Source organism: Microcaecilia unicolor, chromosome 3, assembly GCF_901765095.1.
Source record: "Microcaecilia unicolor chromosome 3, aMicUni1.1, whole genome shotgun sequence".
In the NCBI taxonomy this organism is placed as follows: domain Eukaryota; kingdom Metazoa; phylum Chordata; class Amphibia; order Gymnophiona; family Siphonopidae; genus Microcaecilia; species Microcaecilia unicolor.
In genome coordinates, this window is record NC_044033.1 from 392,424,999 (window position 1) to 392,450,016 (window position 25,018).

A 25,018-nucleotide genomic window follows, 5' to 3' on the forward strand; every position below is an offset into this window, starting at 1 on the left:
TTGCTGCAGGAAACTGAGGGCTACGTTGAGTAATACTGCTAAATGTTTTGAATCCGGAGAGACACACAAGCATACAAAACAGTATTATAAAGGGACTTTGCTATTATTGTTGCCACTGTTCTTTTGATAAAAATAGCCTGAGTACAGGATAAGGTAAATGGTGATGTGTAATTTTCTATTTTATTGTTTTATAAATTAGCAGTTATCTGATTTCTTAAAAACATTTTTGAGCCAATCAGTGTAGAACTTTTTAGTGATAGCACAGTAAAATAAGCAGCTGGCAGTTTACTCAGCAATGTCTCTGGAGAATCTTCTGGTGGCAGAATGTCTCTCTGGTTTCCCCAGTGTTCTGCTGTGATGATTATTCTTATCAGTGTGTTTTACTTAAAGAATTAGCAATGTTCAGATTGGTTGATGAGCTAAAGTGCTTAAAAATCCTCTGGAGTATCTGTGAATTTGAATTGTTGGGTGTCTGTTCTGTCTTGAAACTGAAAAGCAAACATTAACATAGAAAGCTATGGTGTTCCAGTACAGAGACAAAATACATTTGGCTCCTTGGAGAGTTAGAGTACCACTTTAATAACATCCATAGCCAGGGGTGGATCTCTCAATAGGCAGACCGGGCAACTGCCTAGAGCTAGCTGTCTACCTACGGGAAGACTGCTCTGTCACTGGAACAGTGATCCTACATTGCTCATCCTTTCTTTAGACCAGCTTGCTGATGCAACATTAAGAGGGATCCCTCCAAGCTTGCTGAAAACTTAAGGTGGTAGAGGGAGTCCTTTCCTTCTCTCCCGACTATTCCAATGCTTGGGGCCAGTAAGAGTGTTAAATCCACCACTGCCTATAGCCCCTTCAGTCAGGTATGCTGCATGGAATATTTTAGAGTAAAGATTCATTTTACCAATCTAGCTGTTTTAATTTAAGATCATACGGCATCCAACATGGAAAAAATGCAGGCCACCTGACCTTAGGATGCAGCCCACAAACAAAAGAATTTTTTTAAATTTAATTAGCTAGCATGCATAATTTTAAAGCATTGCAGAGTTATTTGGTAGATATGAAGTCACCATTTCAAAAGAGAATAGCAGAATTTGATCTTATAAATCATGCTACAACATGCTAAATATTTATGGGCTCTGCACACACATGGATTTCTGATCATGTGGCCCATTGCTGAAAAAACATGGATGCCCCTGCCATATATAGTTTATTAGAATTTAGAGAAACTGGTCTCAGTTCTTGCAGTTTGGAATATTCTCTTCTCATGCTGGACTAGTACCTGGGAAAGGACATGAATGCAAGTCATAAAGTACAACTTTATATCAGTTATAACTTTACAAATAATGCTCATCCATTACTTAGCTATAAGAGTTTATGCCCGGAGGATATTATTACTATTTGGCCTTGTCTGTTAGTTCATGGGATACTGAAGCCATGGTACTTCATAGTTTCTGAAGATCTGCAATCAATAGTGAGCCCACGCCAGAGACAGAACACTGAGCTATACCAATAATCAAAGGAAAATTGGCAAATGCCTCCTACTTATACTTAAGAGAATTTCTGGGCAAAGAGAAAGAACAATTTGTTTAATGCACCTTGTGCTAACTGCATTTATTTGGCAAGCACCCATTTTAAGAACAATGTGGCTTGGTTTGCCTTCTGATTTTGACCAAAGTAACACAGACTAGGAATTATTTTTTATTAGCCACAGCTCTCATTTTACAAGCCCTATTCGAGTTGAATACGTGCATAAACCGGTTCTAAAACTTTTATCCTGCATAAACGACTAAGTCCCCATTTACAAAGCCTGGGATATGCACATATCAGAGCTGTGTATGCAAATAGTAAGAGGGTGTGGCCAGGGTATGTTTTGGATGGGACAAGGGTATGGTAAGATCATAGACATTTAGGGGCCCTTTTACTAGGCCGCATAGGCATCTATGCATGTCCTACGCACGTCAGTTTTGAACTACCGCCCGGCTACCACGTGGCCTGGGCAGTAATTTCATTTTTTGCGCATGTCCACTAAGCACGCCATAAATTTTCTGGCCTGCGGCGCTAACCAGCATTGTACACACGTAGATCATTACCACCCAGTTAACGCGTGAGATCTTACCACTAGGTCAATGGGTGGTGGTAAGGTCTCAGGCCCAAAATGGACGCGCACCAATTTTTATTTTGCCGCACGTCCATTTTTGCCCCCCCCCCCTAAAAAAAAGGCCTTTTTGCAGGTGCACTGAAAAATGGACCTGCGCATGTCCAATACACACGTCTACAACAGTGCAGGCCATTTTTCAGCGCACCTTAGTAAAAGGACCCCTTAGTCTGCATTTCAGAAGGGGACTAACTCCAGAACTCTCTATATGGCTCCCAAACTTGGGCACTGATATTTATACGCCCAACTCAATAGACTAACAAGCCAATTAGGGCCTATTATTGTATGCTAATTGGCACTAATTGGTGACAATTTGGATTTGCACGCACATCTTGCTATGCGCTATTCTATAAGAATATGTGCCCAAATTCCATTGCGTGTAACTCAAAAGGGGACATGGCCGTGGGAGGTGCATGGGCGGATCAGGGGCGTTCTTAGAAATTTGCCTGCAGAGTTATAGAATACTGGATATTCACCAGGAATTACACCTGATTTCAGCAGGCTTAAGTCCTGGTGCCCAGATTTGGGTGCTGAAATCAGCACACAATGCTATTACATAAGAATACCCATACTGGGTCAGACCAATGGTCCATCTAGCTCAGTATCCTGCTTCCAACAGTGGCCAGTCCAGGTCACAAGTACCTGACAGAAACCCAAATAGTGGCAACATTCCATGCTACCAGTCCCAAGGCAAGCAGTGGCTTTCCTATGTCTATCTCAATAGCAGACTATGGACTTTTCCTCCAGGAACTTGTCCAAATCTTTTTTAGACCCAGATACGTTAAGCGTTGTTACTATTCTTTGATGGGGGCACCTCTTTGAGTGCCTGTTATAGAATAGCGTTGCTTGCCAATTTTTTCAATGCCGATTTTTAAGCGCCATTTACTGAATCTAGCACTAAATGTCTATGTCCTATAAAATCCATGTCGGGGTTTATAGCTGCTCTCAAGCACCTTTAGGATTTGGTGAACAGCTGCTAGTGAGCAGCATTCCACTGGAGGGGTTGTTTCTGCCAGAGTTGATAAGGACCCAATGTTGGGTTTATCTGTTCCATTAAGCATAATAACTAACATTAATCTGCTTGTTGTTGAAGTCCCTTCTTCGAAGCAGACTATTATTATGCCTGCTGTCAAGGCCCCGAGGGCTGATCCCTCCATTCCAGTGAGCTACAGACCAATTTCTAATCTTCCCTTTATTTGTAAAGTTGTAGAGAGAGAGGTTTTCTCCCAGCTTATGTTTGTTTATTCCACACTTGATATACCGCAGTTTCTGTAGATATAGTCAAAGCAGATTACATATACTATTTTTTGCAGGTACTTTTCTATCCCTAATGGGCTCACAATCTAAAGTTATTTGTACCTTTGGCAGTGGAGGGTTAAGTGATTTGCCCAGGGTCACAAGGAGCTGCAGTTGGAATTGAAACCGGTTCCCCAGGATCTGAACCCACTGCACTAACCATTAGGCTGCAGTAGGATTTTGAACCCAGTTCCCTAGGTTCTCAACCCACTGATCATTAGGCATACCTCTTTCTTGGATAAAACCAATGCTTTACATCCCAGACAATCTGGTTTAGGCCAGGATTTAGCACACAGTTTTAGCCTCAATACTTTGTGATATTCGTAATGCCTTAAATGATGGTTAGTGGCTGTCATTTCTCTGGATATCTCCTCAGCTTTTAAACATCGTCAATCACACTCATTTGATGGACATTGGACTCGGGCAAGGTTATGAACTGGTTCACTTCTTTGCTCTTTAAAAGGTCATTTCAAGTACCTTTTGGAGACAATCTTTCTCCTTTTGTCCTTGAATGTGGGTAGGTCCGCTGAGAGGGGGGCAGGGGGCAAGGTTCTCCAGGCCCAGCCTCCAAGGGGGGCCCAGCACCGGGGTCTGTGTCTCTCCTGCTTCTGTGTGTCAGGACCTGAGTGATTGCATTAACGCGATAACCTGAGTCCCGGCACACAGGAGCAGGAGAGTGACAGACTGAGGGAGGAGCAAACGCTGGAAGGTAAAGGGGCAGGGGGGGGGGGGGCCGCAGCAGCTGCAGCCAGAGTGGAGGAGGGTGACAGCCAGGAGCATAGCCAGACAACAGATTTTGGGTGGGTCTAGGCAAGAAGTGGGTGTGCACCAAGTGTTCTCTCCCATCCCAACCACCAGCAAAAAAAATACCTCAGCTGGCGGGGAAATGCTTCTTTCCACCTTGGCAGTCTGCAGCAGGCATGCACTGAAAACAGAGCATGCGCAGGTGCCAGTATCGTGGAGAATAGCGTTTTTGTTACCATCAGGGGGAAGTCTTCAGCTGGCCAAGCTTGGGATCCCCACCAGCTACCACTAAACGTGTGCTACTGTTGGGTGGGCCTGAGCCCTACCAGGCCCACCTCTGGTTACACCACTGGTGACACTGGTCCTGCCTCAGGTGCAGCTCTGTCTCTCGGCAGCCCTGAGTGTGGGGTTCCCCAAGGATTTCTCTTGGCTCCAGTGTTCTTTAACATCTTTGTCCTCTAGGTACCCTAATTCAGAGCTTGCTCCTTTTATGTACCATGGAGGTGCATTCATTTGAAACAAGATGGGGAATGTCATATTTAAAAAAAACAAAAATTTATTTTTTTCTCTCTGTCAATATGGCGTACTTTTCACAAGAATGTGCACGGTTGCTCAGATAGGGTGCCCTTATGTTGAGCAGTGCACACTCTTGCAAAACAGTATGACTATTGACAATATTGCCTTCAAAATGAAAAAAATTTAAAACAAAAAAATCAAAATTTATGACTTGTACATCCCAAGTGCTTACATTATAACTCTACCCAAATTACACCCCGTCCCCCGTAAAACCTACAAGCAGTGCATATATAAGTACATGTTAGCTTGTGAGCATGCATACTCATATGCATGCATTCGGTCATAAAACGTTACGTTAGTCATTTTTCACATGCAGGCAAATGCTTTATAAAATGACCCCATGGAAGTCTTACCATTGAGTAGGTTGCTTTTGTTAATATTTCTAAATGTGTGGTGAAATACCAAATGGTCAGGTATATATTTTTGAACCCCTTTCCCCCATCCACTAACTACTTAAAGGATTCTAGGTACAATCAGTGTAATTAGCTTGGCTAGGGAATGATTTGCACCTGCCCCAACCTTGGAGTGTACTGCTGGCAATAAGAAGGAATTGTACCAAGTTCTGAAGGTAGTATAATTTATTGGTAGCATAAATATGATGAGCAAAGCATGTCAGGCAAACTCTGTCATCAGCAAATTTGTTATAAAAATGTAACTGTTAGCAATGAACGCCTAATAATTATTTTCCTAGTAAGAACAAGTCTCTCTAATAAACAAACAAAAGTGAAACCAAAAATAACCAAGCACCAATTGATCTGATTCATATTTCTCAACCAAGCAACTTATCTATCTGCCCCCTCAAATATATGATAATAAACCACTGTCCCGGCCTTAGGAGTAGACCTCCATCTGCCCAAGCCTCAAGCAGGTATTTAGTACAACACCAGAGATATAGAAAGATGCATTTACTCCTGTACTGTGCTAAATATAAAGATGGCACGTACCAGGGATGGTGTTGACACTAAACAGGAAGTTGCAGTAAAGAGGGCTGGATTTGGCAGGAGCAATGCCACGGAGCTGGCCTGTGTGAATTGCCGTCGGCTGGCTGCAGGAAAGTGTAAATACCTTCTTGAGTGATACCCCCAGGGAGGAGAGGACTTTTTACGGTTCCCACAAGGCAGTAAAAGGTTTTGTTCTCACATCCGCAGTAATTTTTTTAGAGTGTTGCCTTTATCAAGAATGTATATCCGCGGTAATGGTAACTGTGTTATTCTCTAGGAGTCCTTTTCCTAAGCACGGTAAGCAATAATGCAGGCTTCCTGCACACCAAAATGCACTAATACAGGACGCACTCAGGTGTCATATGGTAGTTCTGGCATCTGCACACGCTTCCTTGGCGCTTAAAAATACTTTGTATTTTTTAGTGCTGGGGGTGTGTTTTGAGGGGTGGCAAGTAGGTGTGCCCAGCGCTAATCCATTAGTGCATTTCCTCATGCCAACCAATTAGCATATGGTTAGCACGTGAGCCCTTTCTACCTACTAAATAGGTATCGGTAAGGGCTCATGCTGTAATGGCCATGGTCTAATTGGGACATTAGTACCTGGCCATTAATAGGAAAAATGAAAATGTAGCCATTTTACAACTGCTTTTAAAGTGGCCTCAGCGTACAGAGAAACCCACGTGATAGTCATAGCGCAAGCCACCTTTTAGTACAGCATATTACAAAGGCCCTTTAGTGTGGCATTCAGACAGACTCCAATCTAGCAGTCATCCACTCCAAACTGGAATGGTTACTTTTCTCTTCTCCTGATCTCTAGCTGATTTATCCTTCAGCAAGCTCTAGGTCACCAGTGGGCCGTAGTGCACAAGGGTTACAATGAGATAATATTCCACAGCCCAGCAAAGTGTATCAGTCTCTTAGATGTCATCTAACAGCATGGCAACTATTTGCCTGCAAAGTCTTGAGTAGTTGGGTGAGCAAGGCTGGCAGTTGCTATCTGTCCTCATCTGCTTCTCTCTTGGTTAGTTCTTGTGTTTTCTTTGTTTTTGTTTCTTACTGTATCTCATCATCAGTGCTGTATGCTGAAACTCTGAGCTCTGGAAACAGCTTCCCTGATTGGATGAGCTAGGCACATTGATTCTAGCAGAGCCAGTTAGCTGCTTGGTATCATGTGGCAGATGGGTGTGCCATGGTCCCAGTGGTAAGAGACAAAGAACAGGCAAGGCAGACAATGATACCAGATTGGCTAGAACTGGTAAGCAAAAAAAGCACAAAGGAGCATTCGAAACTGGAACAGTGTAGACATCTTTAATGCTAAAGACACGACATGGGCTGTGCTTCGGCGTAGAAAGGCGCCTGCCTCAGTGGTCAAAATAATATACCCTTTATAGAAAGTGAAATCCAAAGCAATCCTTCTAAAAACTCATCAAGTTAAGGAGCAGGTTTTACACAATGATGGCTTATACGCCTTTGGTATAACCTGCTACCTAACTTGATGAGTTTTTAGAAGGATTGCTTTGGATTTCATTTTTGCCAATGGTTGAAAATAGGACACAAATTTAGGAGCCTAACTAAGAGCATAAATTTAGGAACTCAGCATTTTTTTTTAAATATTGGGCCCCTTGCCCCCCCCCCCCCCCCCCCCCCCCCCCATGCTCCAGTCCTTTTCCCAACCCACCCTGCCGGCTCCAGATAAAAGAAGCAAAGTAAGGGAATGCTGACCCCCTTTCTCTCCCCTCCTACTGACTAGCATTCCCACCTCAGTCCACCTTAAGGTCACCTCAACCTGATCCATCAGGAGGTTTCACTCTCCCCTTCTGCCAGTGAGTGTACCTTCTCATGTTCAAGGGGAAGTTATGTGGGCAGCAGGAGAGTGGCAAAGGAAAGTCAAGACAATTTGAAGAGAAGCACAGTACTAGTACTAACAGGCAGAAAGGCAGAGGTGTGTTTCTCTGCACACCTGCTGTCAGAAGCCACTTTCTCTCATTGGCTGCCCACACAGTTGCCACCTCTCCAGACCAGTTATATCATCAGAAGGAGACCACCCCCTTCTGCCCTGGCTGCCTGCGGTGATGTGATGTCAGGTAGTGGCTTTGACAGCCAGTCTTGTTTTGAAAATTTCCTCTGCAATGCATACATACTAAGGGGTCCTTTTATGAAGGTACGCTAATGGATTTAGTGTGTACTAAATGATAAGGCAGCCATTATATTCCAATGTATGTCTTATCATTTAGCACGTGCTAAATCTGTTAGCACCCCTTAGTGCTTGAAGGGCCCTTTTACTAAGCCGTATAGGCGCCTATGCATGCCCAACGTGCGTCAAATTGGAGTTAGCACCTGGCTACCACATGAACCGGGCAGTAATTTCATTTTTTACGTGCACCAGAAAACATAATTTATTTTCTGGCGCACGGCAAAAATCAGGTGGTAACCCCAACTTGACGCACATAGGCCATTTCCACACGGTTAACGCGAGAGACCTTACCGCTAAATTAGTGGCTGGCGGTAAGGTCTTAGACCCAAAATGGATATGCACCAATTTTTATTTTGCTGCACATCCATTTTCAGCAAAAATTTTAAAAAGGCCTTTTTTTTACAGCTGCGCTGAAAAATGGATCTGAGCGCGTCCATAACTCGCACCTACGCTACCGCAGCCCATTTTTCAGCGCACCTTAGTAAAAGGACCTCTGAATGCTTTGCACCTGCTGTTTCTACAGCCATGTGACCGGGGACCAAACAGCCTATGGATAGTTGAAATTGTCAATATACATGGAGGGGCACTAACATTTATAAGCCAAATACATATATAAATGATTAGAATAATGGTATATGCATGTATGCATAAATGCCAAAACTCCACCTATAAATACATGCATATCTTGCAGAGCTCTATGGCTGGTGTAAGTGCTAGTGCCTAAATTATGCGCACATATTTTACCTATTATGTTAGTTTTGTATAAAGGAAAGTAGGCACCTACGTTCCTTTCTAGAATAAGTTCCCCCTAGGTGCCAAGATAAAGGCTCACTGTGTTAGAATTGGCCTTTAAAATGTTTACTCCCCCAAATGCTCAAATACTGCCCCCCTTCCCTGGAATGGTTCTTTTTATTCCCACTAAAAGTATATAAAGAGTAATTTTACAAGATGCCTAGGCTGTGAAGGCAGATAGGCATATATTTTTGCATCTGTTAATAAGGTTATGCACCTTCAGAAATGACTGATGGAAAAGTAGGTGCATAGATTAACACCTTCTCGATAAGTCTGTGCTTGTACCTGCTGGTAAGAATCAGTGTATATGAGTGTATTTTATTTATTGTTTATTTATTGGGATTTATTAACTGCCTTTATAAAGAGATTCACCCAAGGCGGTTTACATATTTTATAAAATATGTGTGGAAATTGCAAATCCTCCCATGGGAAAACCTGTGTGCAAATTGTATAAAGTGAGGAGAGACGTACATATATCAGGAAATTTAATAAATGTCTACTTGAGGTGTGAAATGCTATTGTACTCTGTGTGGAAGCCTATGCGTACTTTTATCCAGACTGAGAAGGGCAAGTTTAAAGCAGCCCAGTTAATCCAGGTTAAAATTGCCCTCTGTAGATGGCCTGTCGAAAGTAATTGGACATTATTGTAATGCTTCTGAAAATGTACCTTTGTTCTTACCTAATCCCAAGAGTTCAGCCCTTGTGCTTATCTGTTATGAACCATGAGGCCCGCCCATTCAGCCTTTCCTACCGTCTTTCTGGTGCAATTCCATATACATCAGTCAATCTTCAGTCTCCCCCTCATTTATTTGCCACTGTACATCCCCTGTGCATATCCCATGCTTTATTGAATTCTGATCCATTTTGTCACTAATCTCTTCACTAAAAGTCCATTCCATGCAGAAATATTTTCAGATGCTAGTGGTAATTTATATGTAAGCAAGATTTAGAAATTCCATCCTTTTTCTTTTGAAAGTCAAATATATGCGTTTGCTTTCACAGCATTTCTTAAGCATCGGAATACTGTCCAAGGTATTCATTAAAGAAATTTACTGCACCCCGGCCTTCTCTGTGTGGCACTGCAGGAAGCATGCATTTGAGTGGAAGTTGCTGAGGTGGGTGTTTCTTCCAATACACTGTCTGATTCATGCGTGCCTCTCTTTCAGTTATTTCAATGAGAATCAGTATCCCGATGAGGCAAAGAGAGAAGAGATCGCAAACGCCTGCAATGCTGTTATCCAAAAACCAGGTAGGAAAGCTTAGCCTAGGAATCTCTTTCTGCAGTGGGACAGATCAGAACCTTCATCATTTGTTCCATTTGGTGAGGGGTGTATCATATTTATTTATTTATTTGTTTGTTTATTTGGATTTTGCCCACATATTCAATGAGTGTGTCTGTAAGTTGAGATGAGAAACCCACAAGATTGCAAAACTTATCGATTAACACTTCTACAGTAGAGGCACTTTATATAAGACACATTAACCTATTATAAAACCCCTACATACTCTTGTTTGAAGATGTTTTGTAATAGAGGGATTTTTTTTAAAACAGAAAAACATTGCTTGAGGCTAGAAAACATTGTTCTACACCTTACAATCAAATAATTACCCCCTGCTGCTCCACTGTGCTTAGTAGCACTATCTTGAGAGAGAAAAATTAGGGAAATTACATACAAGTAATTTGTATTGCTTAGAATTTGAAAAATAAACCAATTATTTTCTCAGGAGATTCCTTTTTGCTAAGGTAATCTGCTTCCAAGTTGCAGACCCACCCTCAGGTTTATTGTAATATTGACTGCATATCAGGAAAGTTAGAACAGGGTACTTAAAGGCCAGAAATCCTCAAAATTGTGAAAGCGATGTTTTGTAAAATTTTGCCAGCACACTTCAACTCTTTTCTCCTGATCCCCAGTCCACAGGCTGACCGTGTGACAGAGGAATATACACATACTACATGCCAGCCAATTTTACACTGACCACTGGAATAGCCATGACAAGGCCTTTTGTTCATCTTTATTTAAACACATTTTGCATAAGCAGTTGGGGAGGTTTCCTTTGTTGCACACGTCCAGATATGCATGCACAGAGAAACACACACCCCTCATACAGCTTCTATCAAGACACATTTTAGCATGACTTTTAACACCCAATATCCGAAAATACATGCATGAGTTTGCAAATGGTGGAAGAAGAAACCCACCATTTTGTCACACTGTGTTCTCTTTCCAACTTGTGTAAATCGTCACTATTTTTCAGCATAGTTAGGGCCTTTATTTTTAGAAACATTGTGTACCAAGTTTTCTTTAAAAAATTGGTGTTTTGTTTTTTAATCAATGGCTTCTCAAGCAGTTTTCAAATCATTTACATGAGTAAATGGCTACTTACCTGCATAATCAGCTGTCTGAAAAGTAGATAGAATGGAGGCATTCTCAGGGGTGGAGCTGTGGCAGAAAATGCTAGGTTGTGAATAGTTTTGCATTTTGAAAACTGCATTGTTTGGAAAGGGACACCTATGCACAGAAAAGCAGACGCAAATGTCTGTGGGTGCTTTTTCCCTAGGCAGTTTTCCAAGGAGAAATTATGCACATGCTTTCACTTTGAGAATCGGTGCAAAGTCTGAATTAAAGTGTAATCAACTCCCATAGTTTGTTGAAAATTATCCCCCCACGTGGGCCTTGGAGAGGCTGAAAGACTGAATAAGCTATTCTGGAATTTCTTTTTTTTTTTAATTGAAAATTCAAATCATATACATATCCATAATGTGCAAATAAAATATTGTCCTTCTCATCAATAACATGACAAAAGGAATTAAAAAGTAAAACCCAAATAATAATAATTAAAAAAAAACAGAAAGAAAAGAGCAAAATTAGCCCACGGTACAAGAGCCTGAGTTATCAACTATTCAAAAAAAGGGAAAAACAAAGTAGAAAATTCAAATTAGAATGCAGTCCTACTATTGAAACCAGAGGCGTAGCCAGAAAACAGATTTTGGGTGGGCGCCAAGTGTTCTCTCCCCCCCACCCCCACTAAAAATCTCAGCTGTCAGGAAAACACTTCTTTCCTAATCAGCTGTCTGCAGCACACATGCACTGAAAACTGGTATTGTGGAGAGTAGCATTTTTGTTACCATCAGGGGAATGTCTTCAGCTGGCGGAGCTTGGGATCCCCACCAGCTACTACTAAATGTGTGCTACTGTTGGGTGGGCCTGAGCCCCTAATTGGGTAGGCCCTGGCCCACCCAAGCCTACCTGTGGCTACATCACTGATTGTAACCAATCAAGTATAATAGCAATTTCATCATATATCAGAGAATCTTAATACTTTCACCTGATGAAAACATTAGGTACACTTATTAATTTGCAAAAAATGTTTCCATTTGAGCAGGATGAAAGAAAACACAATTCTTCCCTTTCCAACTTATCAGGCATTTGCATGGGAACCTCAAGAAAAAAATGGCTACCAAATCAAGTATCTGAACTTTTACATTCAAGAAGTGTCTCCTCCTCAGCTGAGGGGACCTAGTCACATCCAGGAAGATCTGAATCCTTTGACCACAAAATTGTACATCTTTATTTTTAAAGAAAGCTTTCAAAATCATAACTTTCTTTAGTGTCAGCAGCAGATGAATCCAGGAATTTGTGGGTTGTAACCATCTACCAGCAGGTGGAGATAGAGGGGTGCTGAACTGCACTGTCTTATAGAACGGAATACTCCTTGGCCAGTCAGTATTCTCTATCTCCAGCAGCAAGATGGATGGTCTCTCACAAGTTCCTGGCCTCATCTGTTTACAGCTCCTATTCTGGGTCTCCTAGTTTAGTAGAGCTCTGCGGTGTGCAACTAAGTAGTGCCACCTTTAGGGGATTCACCTGGTCACCCCAGGACCCTCTCCCAGCCTCCTATCCTCTGCTGCCCTTCTCCATTCAGGCTTTGGAAGTACAGCAAGGAAAAAAAAAGCCATGACTTTGGGGGATTCTGCTTTGGACCTGCATATGGCTTCAGGACAGTTACTGGTGCCTCCAGTATCAGGGCTGTGAAGGGAGAGGATGGCAGTCTGTCTGTAGCTGCACTGAGACACAAACAGGGCTGTTGTCAGCACCCTGGGGTGAGTCTTGCAGGGGAGTGTGCTCACTGCTTCCGCGTTTGGGTGGACTGTGAGCGACGTTTTTCCCCGGCTGCTGAGGCTGCAGCGGACTACCGAAGTAGTGCTTAGACGGGCCTCACTTGTTCCTGAGCGCAGCTGGGACGGACAGGTGTATCTTTTGATTCCTGACTTTCTGTTTGGTATTTGTCTATCCCCATACAGATCTGGGAGTGTTCATGGTGGGGGGAGAGAAGTCTTCTGTGAAGGGGTTTCCCCTGTTTCTTGCGTGATGAATCCCTGTTTTTGTTTCTGTTGTTAAAAAAAAAGAAGAAATGGACAGACTGTGACAGCGCAGACTGGAGATCATGTTGGGCTGCTCTACTTCTTCGCCTGGTGCCTGGCTCCCAGAGGGGACGAGGGCAGTCGGGCTTGGCTGAGGCGGCCTCTGTGGCAGTTTGCATCTACTCAGTTGCAGGGAGTGGGGGGCGGGTTCTCACTGCTGAGCACAGATATTTTTTCACAGAGGTTGCCCATGTTCTTTGTTCCTGCCTTCCCCTGCTCGGGCTGTGTTTGGTCTCTCTGCAGTCCCGTGTGCCCTCAGATTGGGGTGCGGGTTTTTTTTTTTATGGATCAGGTGGTCCCTGGTGACCATGTCATGCCATTTCTTCCATTCCCACCATGCATGAGGACAGCAGCATTGGCCCACAGTGGGTGGCAGCTGTCCCCGGTGGCCCTTGTTGTTGGTGTGCGTTCCAGCTGTAATTTCTGGTGAGGGCTGACCCTCTGCCGGGATCTTGTGTCCAACCTCGTGATAGTGCTCCAAGCGAGTCGGGCCCTTTTCTTATGGCCTAGTTCATGTTCTCCCTTTTTGCTGCTTTTGTTTGGGGGAGCTCAGAGGCCCCCCCCCAACCTTTTTGATGTCGGGCACTTTTGCAGCACATATATATATATATATATATATATATATATATATATATATATATACACACACACACACACAAAGATGCCCAGGCTGTTTCCCTCTCTTCAGTGGTGGAACTGAATCGCTGTTTCTAGCAGCAATGCAGGTATTCTTTTTGAAGCTTCTTTGCAAGGAGTATTATATGGGATCAAACTTGGTGCTACTGGTTCCTGTTTCTGGATGACGTTTTTTATCTTGAGATTGTCTTGACGCTGGGGTCCGGGGTGCATGTCTCTCCATGGTTTCCCTGGCAGAATGGGCACTTTGGGGTTTTGTTACTGGGGTTTGCTACAGGTGCAGCATAGTTTATTCTGAGAGTTTTGACACTGCAAACACCGCTTTGTAGGTGGTCACATAACAGGGTGAAGGAGCACCGTGAGGCACTTCTGAAAGTTTTGACACTGCAAACACAAACAGTCATTCACAGGAAATGTTTATCCTGAAGAAGCATGGCTCATCAGAGGAACTCGGTGGCATCTGGATGCAAACTGAAAGCAGCAAATTCCATTAAGGACATACTCTGGGAAGAGGCACAATAGTATCCCTCTGTTGGTGACCACAATCACACTTCAATATGAAGCTCATTGACACATATCACACAGACATTTGGGTGCTCCGTTGATGGCTCGTGCCAGTTTACACCCTGTTCTATGATTTAACATAGCTAGAAACAACTGGCTTTGACTGAATACATGAACATATGCTTCTTGCTAATTTATGCATGTCATAGAAAGGAAAGCTGAATTGAGGGAGCCTAATGTTAGCCAGAGCAAGCTGAGTCTCCTCATGCAGAATGTGAAGAAGCACTATGATGTGCTATATCAGGCTGCTAGAACCAAAATCTGCGCCAATCAAAATATTTCCTTCTGGTGAAGCATTTGTCACCACCTCAACACTGTTATACCGCCAGAACCATAACGTTAAGGTCCTGAAGAAAAAGTGGGAAGATATGGACGGTGGTGTCCGCAAGAAGCAGAATTCTTGACATCACAAAAGTCCTGGCAGCAATAGGTCTCTCTCCATAGAGAGGGAGTTCTAGCCACCTGTGATCAAGACACCATCTCAGGGATCAGCCAGGGGTCAGTTGTGTGCTGTCCTCCACTGTGCACATGTGTGGATGCATCTGAAAACAATCACGCTTCTGATCTTGACATACACATCTGTACTGTTGCCCTTATATGTCATTCCACACCGAGACAACAATAATCAAAACATTCTCCACTGTAATAATGTAATTAAAAACACAGGAGAAAAAAAGTCTCAGAAATAACAGGGTAGCTTTTAACAATCAGTTTATGCTCCCTTCTTCCAATCAGCTTAAAAAATCTCCTGGTATTTCTATTTACTTTCAATTTTAAACTTGTACAGCTTTTCTACAAAAAGGTGTGCAAAAACAGTCTTTCATAAACACAGTTTCCTAAATTTCTCTGTGTCACCAATAAAGAAATAGACACACAACTTAAATAGTGGTCATCATTCTCCATTTCTTCTGTTCTGATGCTGGCAGCGGTTCGTGGTGTAAAGTACCACTGCATCAAGAACTGGTATAATCGCCACTGATAAAGTAGTTGAATTCACTAATGGTGTTTCTGTTTAATTCATCTTGCACACTGAGAGCCATGGCACCCTAGGTTTCTTCTGCATTTTGCACATACCCCTTACCATAAAACACTAGACCCTCTACAAGCCATTTCATACATCTAAAATTTAATTTTATGATGTCACCTTTTGTATACACTGAAGTACTGCCTTTCTTGCCCTCTATCTATCCCAAACTCTCCTAGCTACATCAGGTTAAGATATGACATTGACACTCTATAGTCACATATACTGTCTGTGTAGCAGGGCACCATCACTGCTTTTACAGAAAGAAGACCTACCATGTACATATTCTTCTAGTTACTACTACTACTACTATTTAGCATTTCTATAGCGCTACAAAGCTTACGCAGCGCTGCACAAACATAGAAGAAAGACAGTCCCTGCTCAAAGAGCTTACAATCTAGTAGACAAAAAATAAAGCAAACAAATCAATTAATGTGTAGAGGAAAGAGGAAAGGAGGGTAGGTGGAGGCGAGTGGATACAAGTGGTTACAAGTCAAAAGCAGTGTTAAAGAGATGGGCTTTCAATCTAGTTCATGACCTCTGCACCACCCTCTACACACCAACTGCTGCATGGTCACATGTCCAGAGCACTTATATACTTTAACTAAAGTCTGTTATTACGGTTAGCACAGTTTATTAATTTATTAGCAAGAGCCTTTTATCTGTTGTTGTAGAGCACAGCTCCTGCCAGTTCTTGAGCATCCATGAGTCCATATATAAAAAAGCCTCTGTTCATTCCATAGCTAAGCATTTTTTTTTGGTCCAACTTACACATGCTGTAGTGGGTCATCAGGTAGTGTTTTTTTTCTCATCAAAGAATGTACGTTCTCAATTAAACTAAGATATTAAGGAAGAAATAGAACAGGAGCATAGGACACAAGTAGACAAAATTTTGTTTACAAAACCAGACCAAGGCAGGAGTAGATTTAAGGCTGTTATGATGGAGGATATATTGTACCAGCTTCAAAAAGTTAAATAACAATATTTTGAATCTGATAACAAGGCAAGTAAGCCTTCATATTTCAATTAAAACAAAAGTTATTGCAAACTGTATCCTCCACCTTTTTCGGTAGTATCTCAAGGTGAGTTACATTCAGGTACACTAGGTATGGGACAATGAATAGGGATGCAGAGAAAGAGAAAATAACAAAAGGATTTGTCCAAGTCTACCAAGACTTGTGTACTCCCGAGGAGAGCACAGTGGGTGCGAAATTGGATAAGTACATAGCAGGAGCTAAGTCTGCATCTCTCACTAAACAAGAGCAAACTGATTTGAATGTTCCAGTCTCTCAGGCAGAGGTAATCAGAGCTATTAATATGTTACAGGTAGGTCCTGGGCGGTGGGCCCTGATGAGTTCACAGCCAAGTTTTATAAGACCTATGCACAAGACTTGGTAGACCCCTTAACCAGATTGTTTAACTGTATTTGGGAACCAGGAGGATTACCACAGTCTATTAAACTTACGGCAATTGTAATCATCCCTAAAGAGGGGAAGGACACAGTTTTATGCAGCTCATATAGGACAACCTCCTTCTTGAATATAGATGTGAAGCTTTTGGATAAAGTACTGTATTGCTCTGAGACCAAAAATACATGGTTGAATTACTCATAGTGATCAAATGAGCTTTATCTCAGGAAGCCAAGCATCAGACAACATGCAAATTATTACATTATATATGGATAGAGAAAAGTCAGAAGATCCCAATGATGATATTATTGATTGATGCTAGAAAAGCATTCAATAGAATGAGCTAGCCTTTTCTTTTTAAAGTGATGGCCAAGATGGGATTGGGAGATAAATTCAGTGAATGGATTATTCAGTCTGTTTCTCTCCCCTTTGGCAACACTCATTCAGGGATCTCTTTTCACTTTTATACTGACAATATTTTGCTCCTTCTTCATACGGATATAGGTAACTCGAATATTAAACCATTACACAAGTGTTTACTTTCCATAGCATATTTTCAGTAAAGGTAGTGTGGTTGCTGTATTAGTCCATTTTAAAGGTAATATGTAGAAATAAAACAAGACAAATGACAGGAAAATAAGGTGATACCATTTTTTATTTGACATTTTTGACAAGCTTTCAAAGCCACTGCCACCTTCTTCAGGTTGGTTATGAGCAAAAGATGACAAAATCAAAACATATGTAGTGAAACATGAAAAGCATTCCAGTGATAGTTCCGAGGGAAACACTTTTCCCCTTATTGCATAACAGGTCACCTAAATTTGAGTGCCATTTGCATGCTTAAATTTATAGAGTATTGCCATTTACTCACATAAGTCATCCTTTCTATTCTTGTCTCTTATTTTAGTTTTGTAAACTGTTTTTACTTTTGCCAACTAAAAAGCATTATATCAAATGTCCAATAAACATAAACACTTATGCATGTAAATGGCAGTAATGCACCTAACTGGTATTCTGTTATTACATGGTAAAATGGCTTTGTGTGTAATTGTCAGGGGAGAGGGGGCATTCACAGGGGAGGGGCATAGATGGCGCATAGGCAGGGCTGACATTTTACACATTTACCCCCCTATTTACTAAGCCATGCGGGAATGCCGACATAGCCCATTCAAAGTGAATGGGCTGTGTCGGCATTAGCGCATGGCAGCCACTAGCACGGATAAATAAACGGGGAGGTTAATTTGCAGAAAACTATGAACTATTACTATAATTGTCACATTTAGATGTCAGTGTTTATGCCAGCCATAGACAGATAAAATTAGTTTCTGTTTCGACAATGAAGGAAAGGTACCAGAAGCTAATGAAACGTTCAAAATAAAGGTAAGTGGTATAAAGACAACTTTGCCACAGTTTTTTTTTACTACACAATGGAATTGGGTGAATAATATCCAGGATCAAAAATATAATAAAAATTTAAAAACCTGAACTATATAATTGTTATTAATCAAACAAAAAATGTATAATCAAACTCAAAACTTATAATGCATTATCTGAATTTTTTATCAGCAGTTCTTATCATTTTTAACACCCCCCCATCAGTGATAGTGATGATGTATGTCCCCTAGTACTGTGCAAAATATAAAGGTAGCAGATGTAAATTTGAAAAAACTAACAAATACCAACCACCAGTTTACAAATTAACAAATATGGAAAATAATACCATTTTATTGGACTAATACATTTAGCTTTCAGAGACCAAAACCTTTTTCCTTGGGTCATTACAGTATACTGCTGTTACGGTATCCTGTCCTGACATGAGAAAGGAGGTTTTGGTCTCCAAACGTTAGTCAAAATGTATTAAAATTAGTCTAATAAGAAGATTACCTTATTTCTATTTTCTTTTTATAAATGTTTATTAACACCACTACAGTGATACTTTATCCTAAAGCAAAAAAAAGAAAAATACATTTTTATCTGTCTTTGTTGTCTCTGGTTTCTGCTTTCCTCATCTGCTCTTCACTCTCTCCTTTCCATCCACCGCCTACCCCCTCTCTCTGTCCCTTTCCATCCTGCGTTTGCCCCCTCTCTCTGCCCCTTTCCATTCAGTGTCTGCCCTTTCTCTCCCTTCCATCCAGCATCTGCCCCTTTCCATCCAGCTTTTGCCCCTTCTCTCTGTCCCTTTTCATCCAGCTTCTGCCCTCTGCCTGCCCCTTTCCACCCTGCTTCTGCTCCTTTCTATCCTGCTTCTGCCTCTCTCCTTGCCCCTTCCATCCAGCGTCTACCCCCTCTAGCATCTGCCCTTTCTCTCCAGCGTCTGCCTTTTCTCTCCCTTCCATCAGCATCTGCCCATTCTCTTCCTTCCATCAGTGTCTGCACCCTCTTTCTGCCTGTTCCATCCAGCATCTGCCCTTTCTCACCCTTCCATCACAGTCTGCCTCCTCTCTGTCCCCTCCATCCAGCATCTGCCCTTTCACTCTCTTCCGTCAGCATCTTCCCCCTCTCGCTCCCTTCCATCCAGTGCTCCTGGCTCCCCTCTCTCCTTTTTACATTTCATAACCCCCCTCCATTCTGCTGCTCCTTTTCTAAACTAGCAGTAGCCAACAGTAGCAAAACAGTTTTTCAAAAAAGTCAAGGCAGGATAATATAAAAATGTTGAAATCGCTGTGTCTAATTACCTGTGGCTGCTGGCTCTGCTCTGGAACTGGAAGTGACCTCAAAGGAGTGGGGTCGGCAGCCACGGGTAGTTGCAGACAAGGAAGTTTGATCTGACCTCCTTGAGTGCAGAGACCCCGCAATCCAAGATATTTACTGTTTGCCAAATTGCTACCGCCGCTGCTGTTTCTCTGGCAGAATAGCAGCGGCATCCTGGTGGGGGTGGAGGCTCAGGTTATAGGAAGGCGAGAGATGGAAAGGAGCCGTCGACAGGAAACACAGCGGCGGCGGCCTTGCAGGGGTTGAGGTTGCAGGAAGGCATGAGCTGCGAAGCAAGTTTAAAGTTTCAGGGCCGACGGAGCAGCAGAGCAGAAAACCCCCCTTTTGTCTGCACTTGGGGAGGTCCGCCCCTATTGCCCCGCCCCTGGTACTCCACTGACAGAACCCAAACAAAAAACATGAATTTGTAAATGACATTAATGAAGAGAAAACTTAGTTTAACTATATATTTAGGAAATACAGGTGCATTCATATTACTAAATGTTCAGAGCTCTGAATAATTTAATTTGAGGACTTCTTATGCACTTAACCAGCCAAGTGTTCAAGGTAGATTACAGCATAACAAGAGTATATACATATGAGTAGATTCAATTATAGATCTAATCAACTGCAAAAAATTATAAAAATTCATACATAGAATTAAATTAAGAAACCAACTAAAGCAATACAACTTTTAGAGACTGATGACCTATTATGAACCTGCTGATGCAAACCAAGAATTATGCAAACCGCACCTTGTCAGGATAAATACTGTAGGAGCATACAGGTCTTTAAGAAGAATCTAAAGGTCACATAGTTTAATCTCACTCCTAATTTCTTCCATTCAGGCGGTAATCAGGCTTGATGCTGCTTAACTTCCAAGGTTAGATGAGATCAAGCACACTCATGATGGTGTAGTTATAGGCTCTTGCCCCTAATTTGAACAGGAGTTCTTTTAGTAACTGTGCACCTAAGAAAACCTTAAAAACAAAGGAAGAGAATATCAAAATATATCTCATCTCTGTCCAGTTCAAAATAATAGTGTAAATACTTACCTTGTTTGCTGGTCAACCACTCAGAATTTCAGTAGACACAAGATGTGGAGAATATCCAGAAAAAAGTTGACTCCAAAATACCACTGCCACCCAACACTTGAAATATTCTTTTTGTAACATGTCCCATTGAATTAATACACAACTAACCTCGCCTTAATGTTTGAACTTTAACACTAAGAGGCATGTTTACCAAAGTGCGCTAGCAAATGGGCTTAGCTCATTTTAACTTGGGAATTTACCCTGCATTAAGCCCATTTCTACTACGCCTAGGAAATAGAGCAATTTCCAGTATTTCTTTTTCAAGTCTCGCACTAATGAAGAAGTGGTAGATGGACTGGAGACTTTGGAAAGAAAGTTAAGAAAAGACAGAGGAAAGTAGAAACTGGAGACTGGGACAAACATGATCAGAAAAAAACCCCAAAATGACCAGACAGCAAAAGTAGAAGAATTTTATTTTTATTTCAGTGAATGGAAAATGTCATTTTACAGTAGATTTACAGTACTTTATATTTTGCAGAGTGCAGAGCGCTTTTTCTCTTTCTTTTCTCTAGTGTTGCACTGCCTGCACATTGTTGTTTCTTGGGGTTTAAGTTTAATTTCTGGCTACATATTCATATTTTAAGTTTATGGTCACTTTTTCTGTACTTGGCAAGGGTCTATTTGAGTTCAGTATTTGTGACCAAGATCAGGAATTCTGTATGAAGTTTCTGTTTAAGCATCTGTAATAATTCAGCTTGTTCAGTTTCCCAATAGGCATATTGATGTTCTAGGTCCCACTGCAATATTTACTGTGTTACTTTTTTCTAGATAGGGTCCTCGTTGTTTTAATTCTGTAAGTTAGTGGTCTTATAGTGAACTAGATTAGCTCAATAGGTCCTGAGTGATTTTGTAGGTTTTGTATTACAGGACGTCACAATATGCTTGGGATTGGAAAGGGTTTATATTTTTACAGAGATTATACCAAAATCAGAACTCTGTTTGTATGGTGAGTTTCTGGGGAATAAGGTGTTTATATTTGTTATAAAGCAAAGTTGAAGGATATGTGCCATTGTGGTAATTATTGTGCAGGATACTTTGATATGTTGAGATGTTGACCAGACTCAAGTCTACTATAATGGCAAAGTTTAAGTTATAGGATAATGCGACTTTATTTAAAAATGACAGTGAACTTCCAAGTTTATGTAAGTGTGTATATGGTTTATGTTGATGCAGGATAGACTGTTTACTTAGAAATCCATCATTAAGTACACTCCTAAGGCATTATTTAGGAGTATATCAAGAAGTACTCACACCTATATGCCTAGTGCCCCCCCTCAAAATTTCAGGTCTGGCTACGCCACTGGTATATCCTGCATACAATCCTAACAGCTCTACATGAGCCTACACTTGAAAAACATTGTGTGCAGTGTGGTGGAGCAGAACATGCTGCAGAACTCCACTAGCTAATAGCCAAGCAGAAGAAGCACATAGCCCCTGTCAACCTATGATGCTTTTGATGTGGCGTCCAGAGTCTCCACCTTAGGTATTGGCATGCACAGCCTCGCCTGGCTGCATATTTCAGACATAGTACCTGTGGTTCAGGAGAAACTCGCGGAAGTCCCTTGCCAAGGTGACAGTCTTTTGGGTACAAGGTGGAAGAGGTCGCTGACTTCATCAAGATTCATGCTGATACCATCAAATCCCTGTCTCAGCCCACTCCTTCTGTGACCTCAAAGGTTCTGGAGTGGTAACTTGGAGGTCCTACTACTACTACTGATGGAATTCTGCGCCAAAAATCTAAATTCTATGCACACAAAAAAAATCAAAATTCTGCGCACAAAATTTGCAAATTAAGGGGTCCTTTTACTAAGCCATGGTAAAAAGTGCCTGCGATAGTGTGAGTGCATCTTATGGGCACGTGCTGGGCCATTTTTTTACTGTGTCTAGGAAAAAGAGCCTTTTTTAAGGGGCTGGAAAATGGTCGTGCGTTAAAATTGAAACCAGCGCATGTCCATTTTCAGCCTGAGACCTTACTGCCACCCATTGGCCTAGCGGTAAGGTCTCACCCGCTAGCCATGCAGTAAGCATGTAGCACGCGCCAACTGCCATTTACCGCCGGGTAGGCACCCTGCAGTAGAAAACAGAAAGTATTTTCTACCACGTTTTTGGTGCGTGCCAGATTCAGAATTACCGCCCGGGGCATGCAGTAGCTGGGCGGTAATGCTGATTTGGTATGCACTGGTCATGCGTAGGCCCTTATGCTCCTTTATAAAAGGGCGCCTCTGCAAGTTTGTCATAATTTAACCAATATTACAGCCCTCCTCCCTGTACACAGATACCATCTATATTTTCCCAGCATCCATCTTTTAACAGCCCACCTTCCCTCCCATCCCCTCCCTCCACCCACCCGCCCACAACATCCACCTTTTTTCAGCCCCTCCCTCCCTACGCCACTGGAGAATTCTGCGCAAATTCTACGCTCTGCAGTCATGCTGAATACTGGCAGGAGTATACTAATCTCAAAGGCATAGGTTCACTCCTTCTGCTCACCCTTCCCAACAACCTTAGGGTTCCTGTTCCCATCCTCAGCAACAGTAGACCCAGAAGCCCCAGCAGTCTCCCCAGTCAAAGCAAAGGACAACCTTTTGACTGGCTTCGGGAGAACATAACCACCATAAAAGTAACCATCTCAGACAACCTACCAATGGGAAAGAGAATGAATTTTTTTCCAGGCAAGGTGGTCCCTGATAACTTCAGACTGGTGTGATCTTGAAATAGTCTGAGGAAGGTTATGCCCTCTATTGGCAAGAACTTCCTCCAATTTGTCCACTGAGAGCATCAAGGTTCAGCACTCGGTACCAGGATGTGTTGACAGAGAAATTCTTCTCCCTTCTACAGGTTCATGTGGTCGAACCTATACCACCAGGGGAAGAAGGGAAGGGGATTCTATTTCAAGTACTTCCTTGTACCCTAACAAACAGGGGAATTTCTTCCCATCCTATACCTAAGGGCCCTTAACAAATATCTGGTTGAAGTAAAGTTCAGGATTGTTTCCCTGGGCATCCTGCTTCTCATGATTCAAGAAAACGATTAGCTATGCTCTCTGGACTTGAAGGATGCTTACACCCACATGCAGATATTAGAGAATGACATGGGGACAAAGTTTGTCCCCACCCCATCCCCATGGGTTCTGTCTCCATCGGCACCCCATCTCCACAGGTTCTATCTCCGTTCCCGTCCCATCCCTATGGACTCTGTCCTCATCTGCAGAAGCCTCGAACACTTATGATTTTATATTTAAAACTCTTTATTAAAGTATAAAAAGGAACAATATACTGTGCAACTGTTGTTTATAAATCACAAATATAAAACAATAATAACAAGAATGAAACTATAATAACACCACCACCACCACCCTCTACCCTGACTTCTACTACCCCAAGGAATCCACTCTTGGAGTCTTTACAAAGTGCTTTTCCATAGTCATTGTGTCACTACACAGACTGGGAGTGCATGTGTTTCCCTACCTAGACAGTTGAATGGTGAAGAGCACATCAAAGGAGGGTGCTCAGGAATCAATGCAGAGAACAATTCAGGTGCTGGAGTTACTAGGATTTATTACAAATTACCCAGAGTCCCATCTACTTCCTGTTCATCAATTGGAGTTCATTGTAGCCCTGCTAGACATGGCTCAGTCCTGAGCCTTCCTTCTGGCACTCATGGCCAATGCTCTGTTAAACATTTCTTGGCAGGTCCGCCAGAGCTGGCAGGTGTCAGCTTGCAGATGTTGAAACTGCTGGGCCACATGGCCTGTACTGTGCTTGGCACACCTGTGGAACGCCTCAACTGGGATCCTGGCAGTCATCATGTCTGTCACTATGGAGTTAATGGAATCACTCCAGTGGTAGACAGTTTGGCCCAATTTGATCCTGGGACTTCCATTCCAAAATCCTTTTCTTCACAAGATGCTGACAATGGATGCTTTCAGCCTGGGCTGTTGGGCTTATATAGATGGTTCCATACTCAAGGCCCCTGGTTTGCTCAGGAGTTTCGGCTATACATCAACCTCCTGGAGCTTCAAGCCATTTGGAATACTGTAAAGGCTTTCAAAGATCAGCTAATGCACCAAATTATCCTCATTCAAAAAATATCTATAAAAAAAAAACATGCGGATACGTTTTATCTAATTTCAGAATAATAAAAGAGGTAAGAATGAAAATGCCAAAATGAGCAACATGTGATAGTGGCTTGTGAACAGCGTAGGCACGCCTACTCTTTGCCCCCAGATATGCCTCCAGTGTTGGAAAATAAAAAATATTTTCTAGCGTGGGATTAACGTGAGCTAAGCAGAATACTACTGCGGACACCTTAGCTCGTCCTGCGGTAGTGCTTTTTTAGCATGCAGTAGGCCAGCATTAGGCCTACTATGGCTTAGTAAATGGGCCCCTTTATGAAAAGTTTGCTTTTGACAAAGCCCCTAATCAAACCTCCAACAGTGTCAATGCCGTCCTCACCTAATTGATAAAAGCTGACTTT

The 25,018-nt window shown here is 42.2% G+C and overlaps 1 protein-coding gene across 4 annotated transcripts in view; it reads left to right on the forward strand.

Annotated features, from left to right (window-relative positions):
* The window catches only part of HMBOX1 (homeobox containing 1), a 303,546-nt gene that overhangs the window by 227,482 nt on the left and 51,046 nt on the right, over positions 1-25,018 (forward strand). For all 4 annotated transcript variants that reach the window (XM_030198707.1, XM_030198708.1, XM_030198709.1 and 1 more), the window contains exon 6: positions 9,868-9,950. In XM_030198707.1, the coding sequence (XP_030054567.1) occupies positions 9,868-9,950 (83 nt within the window). The remainder of the gene's footprint in view (positions 1-9,867; positions 9,951-25,018) is intronic.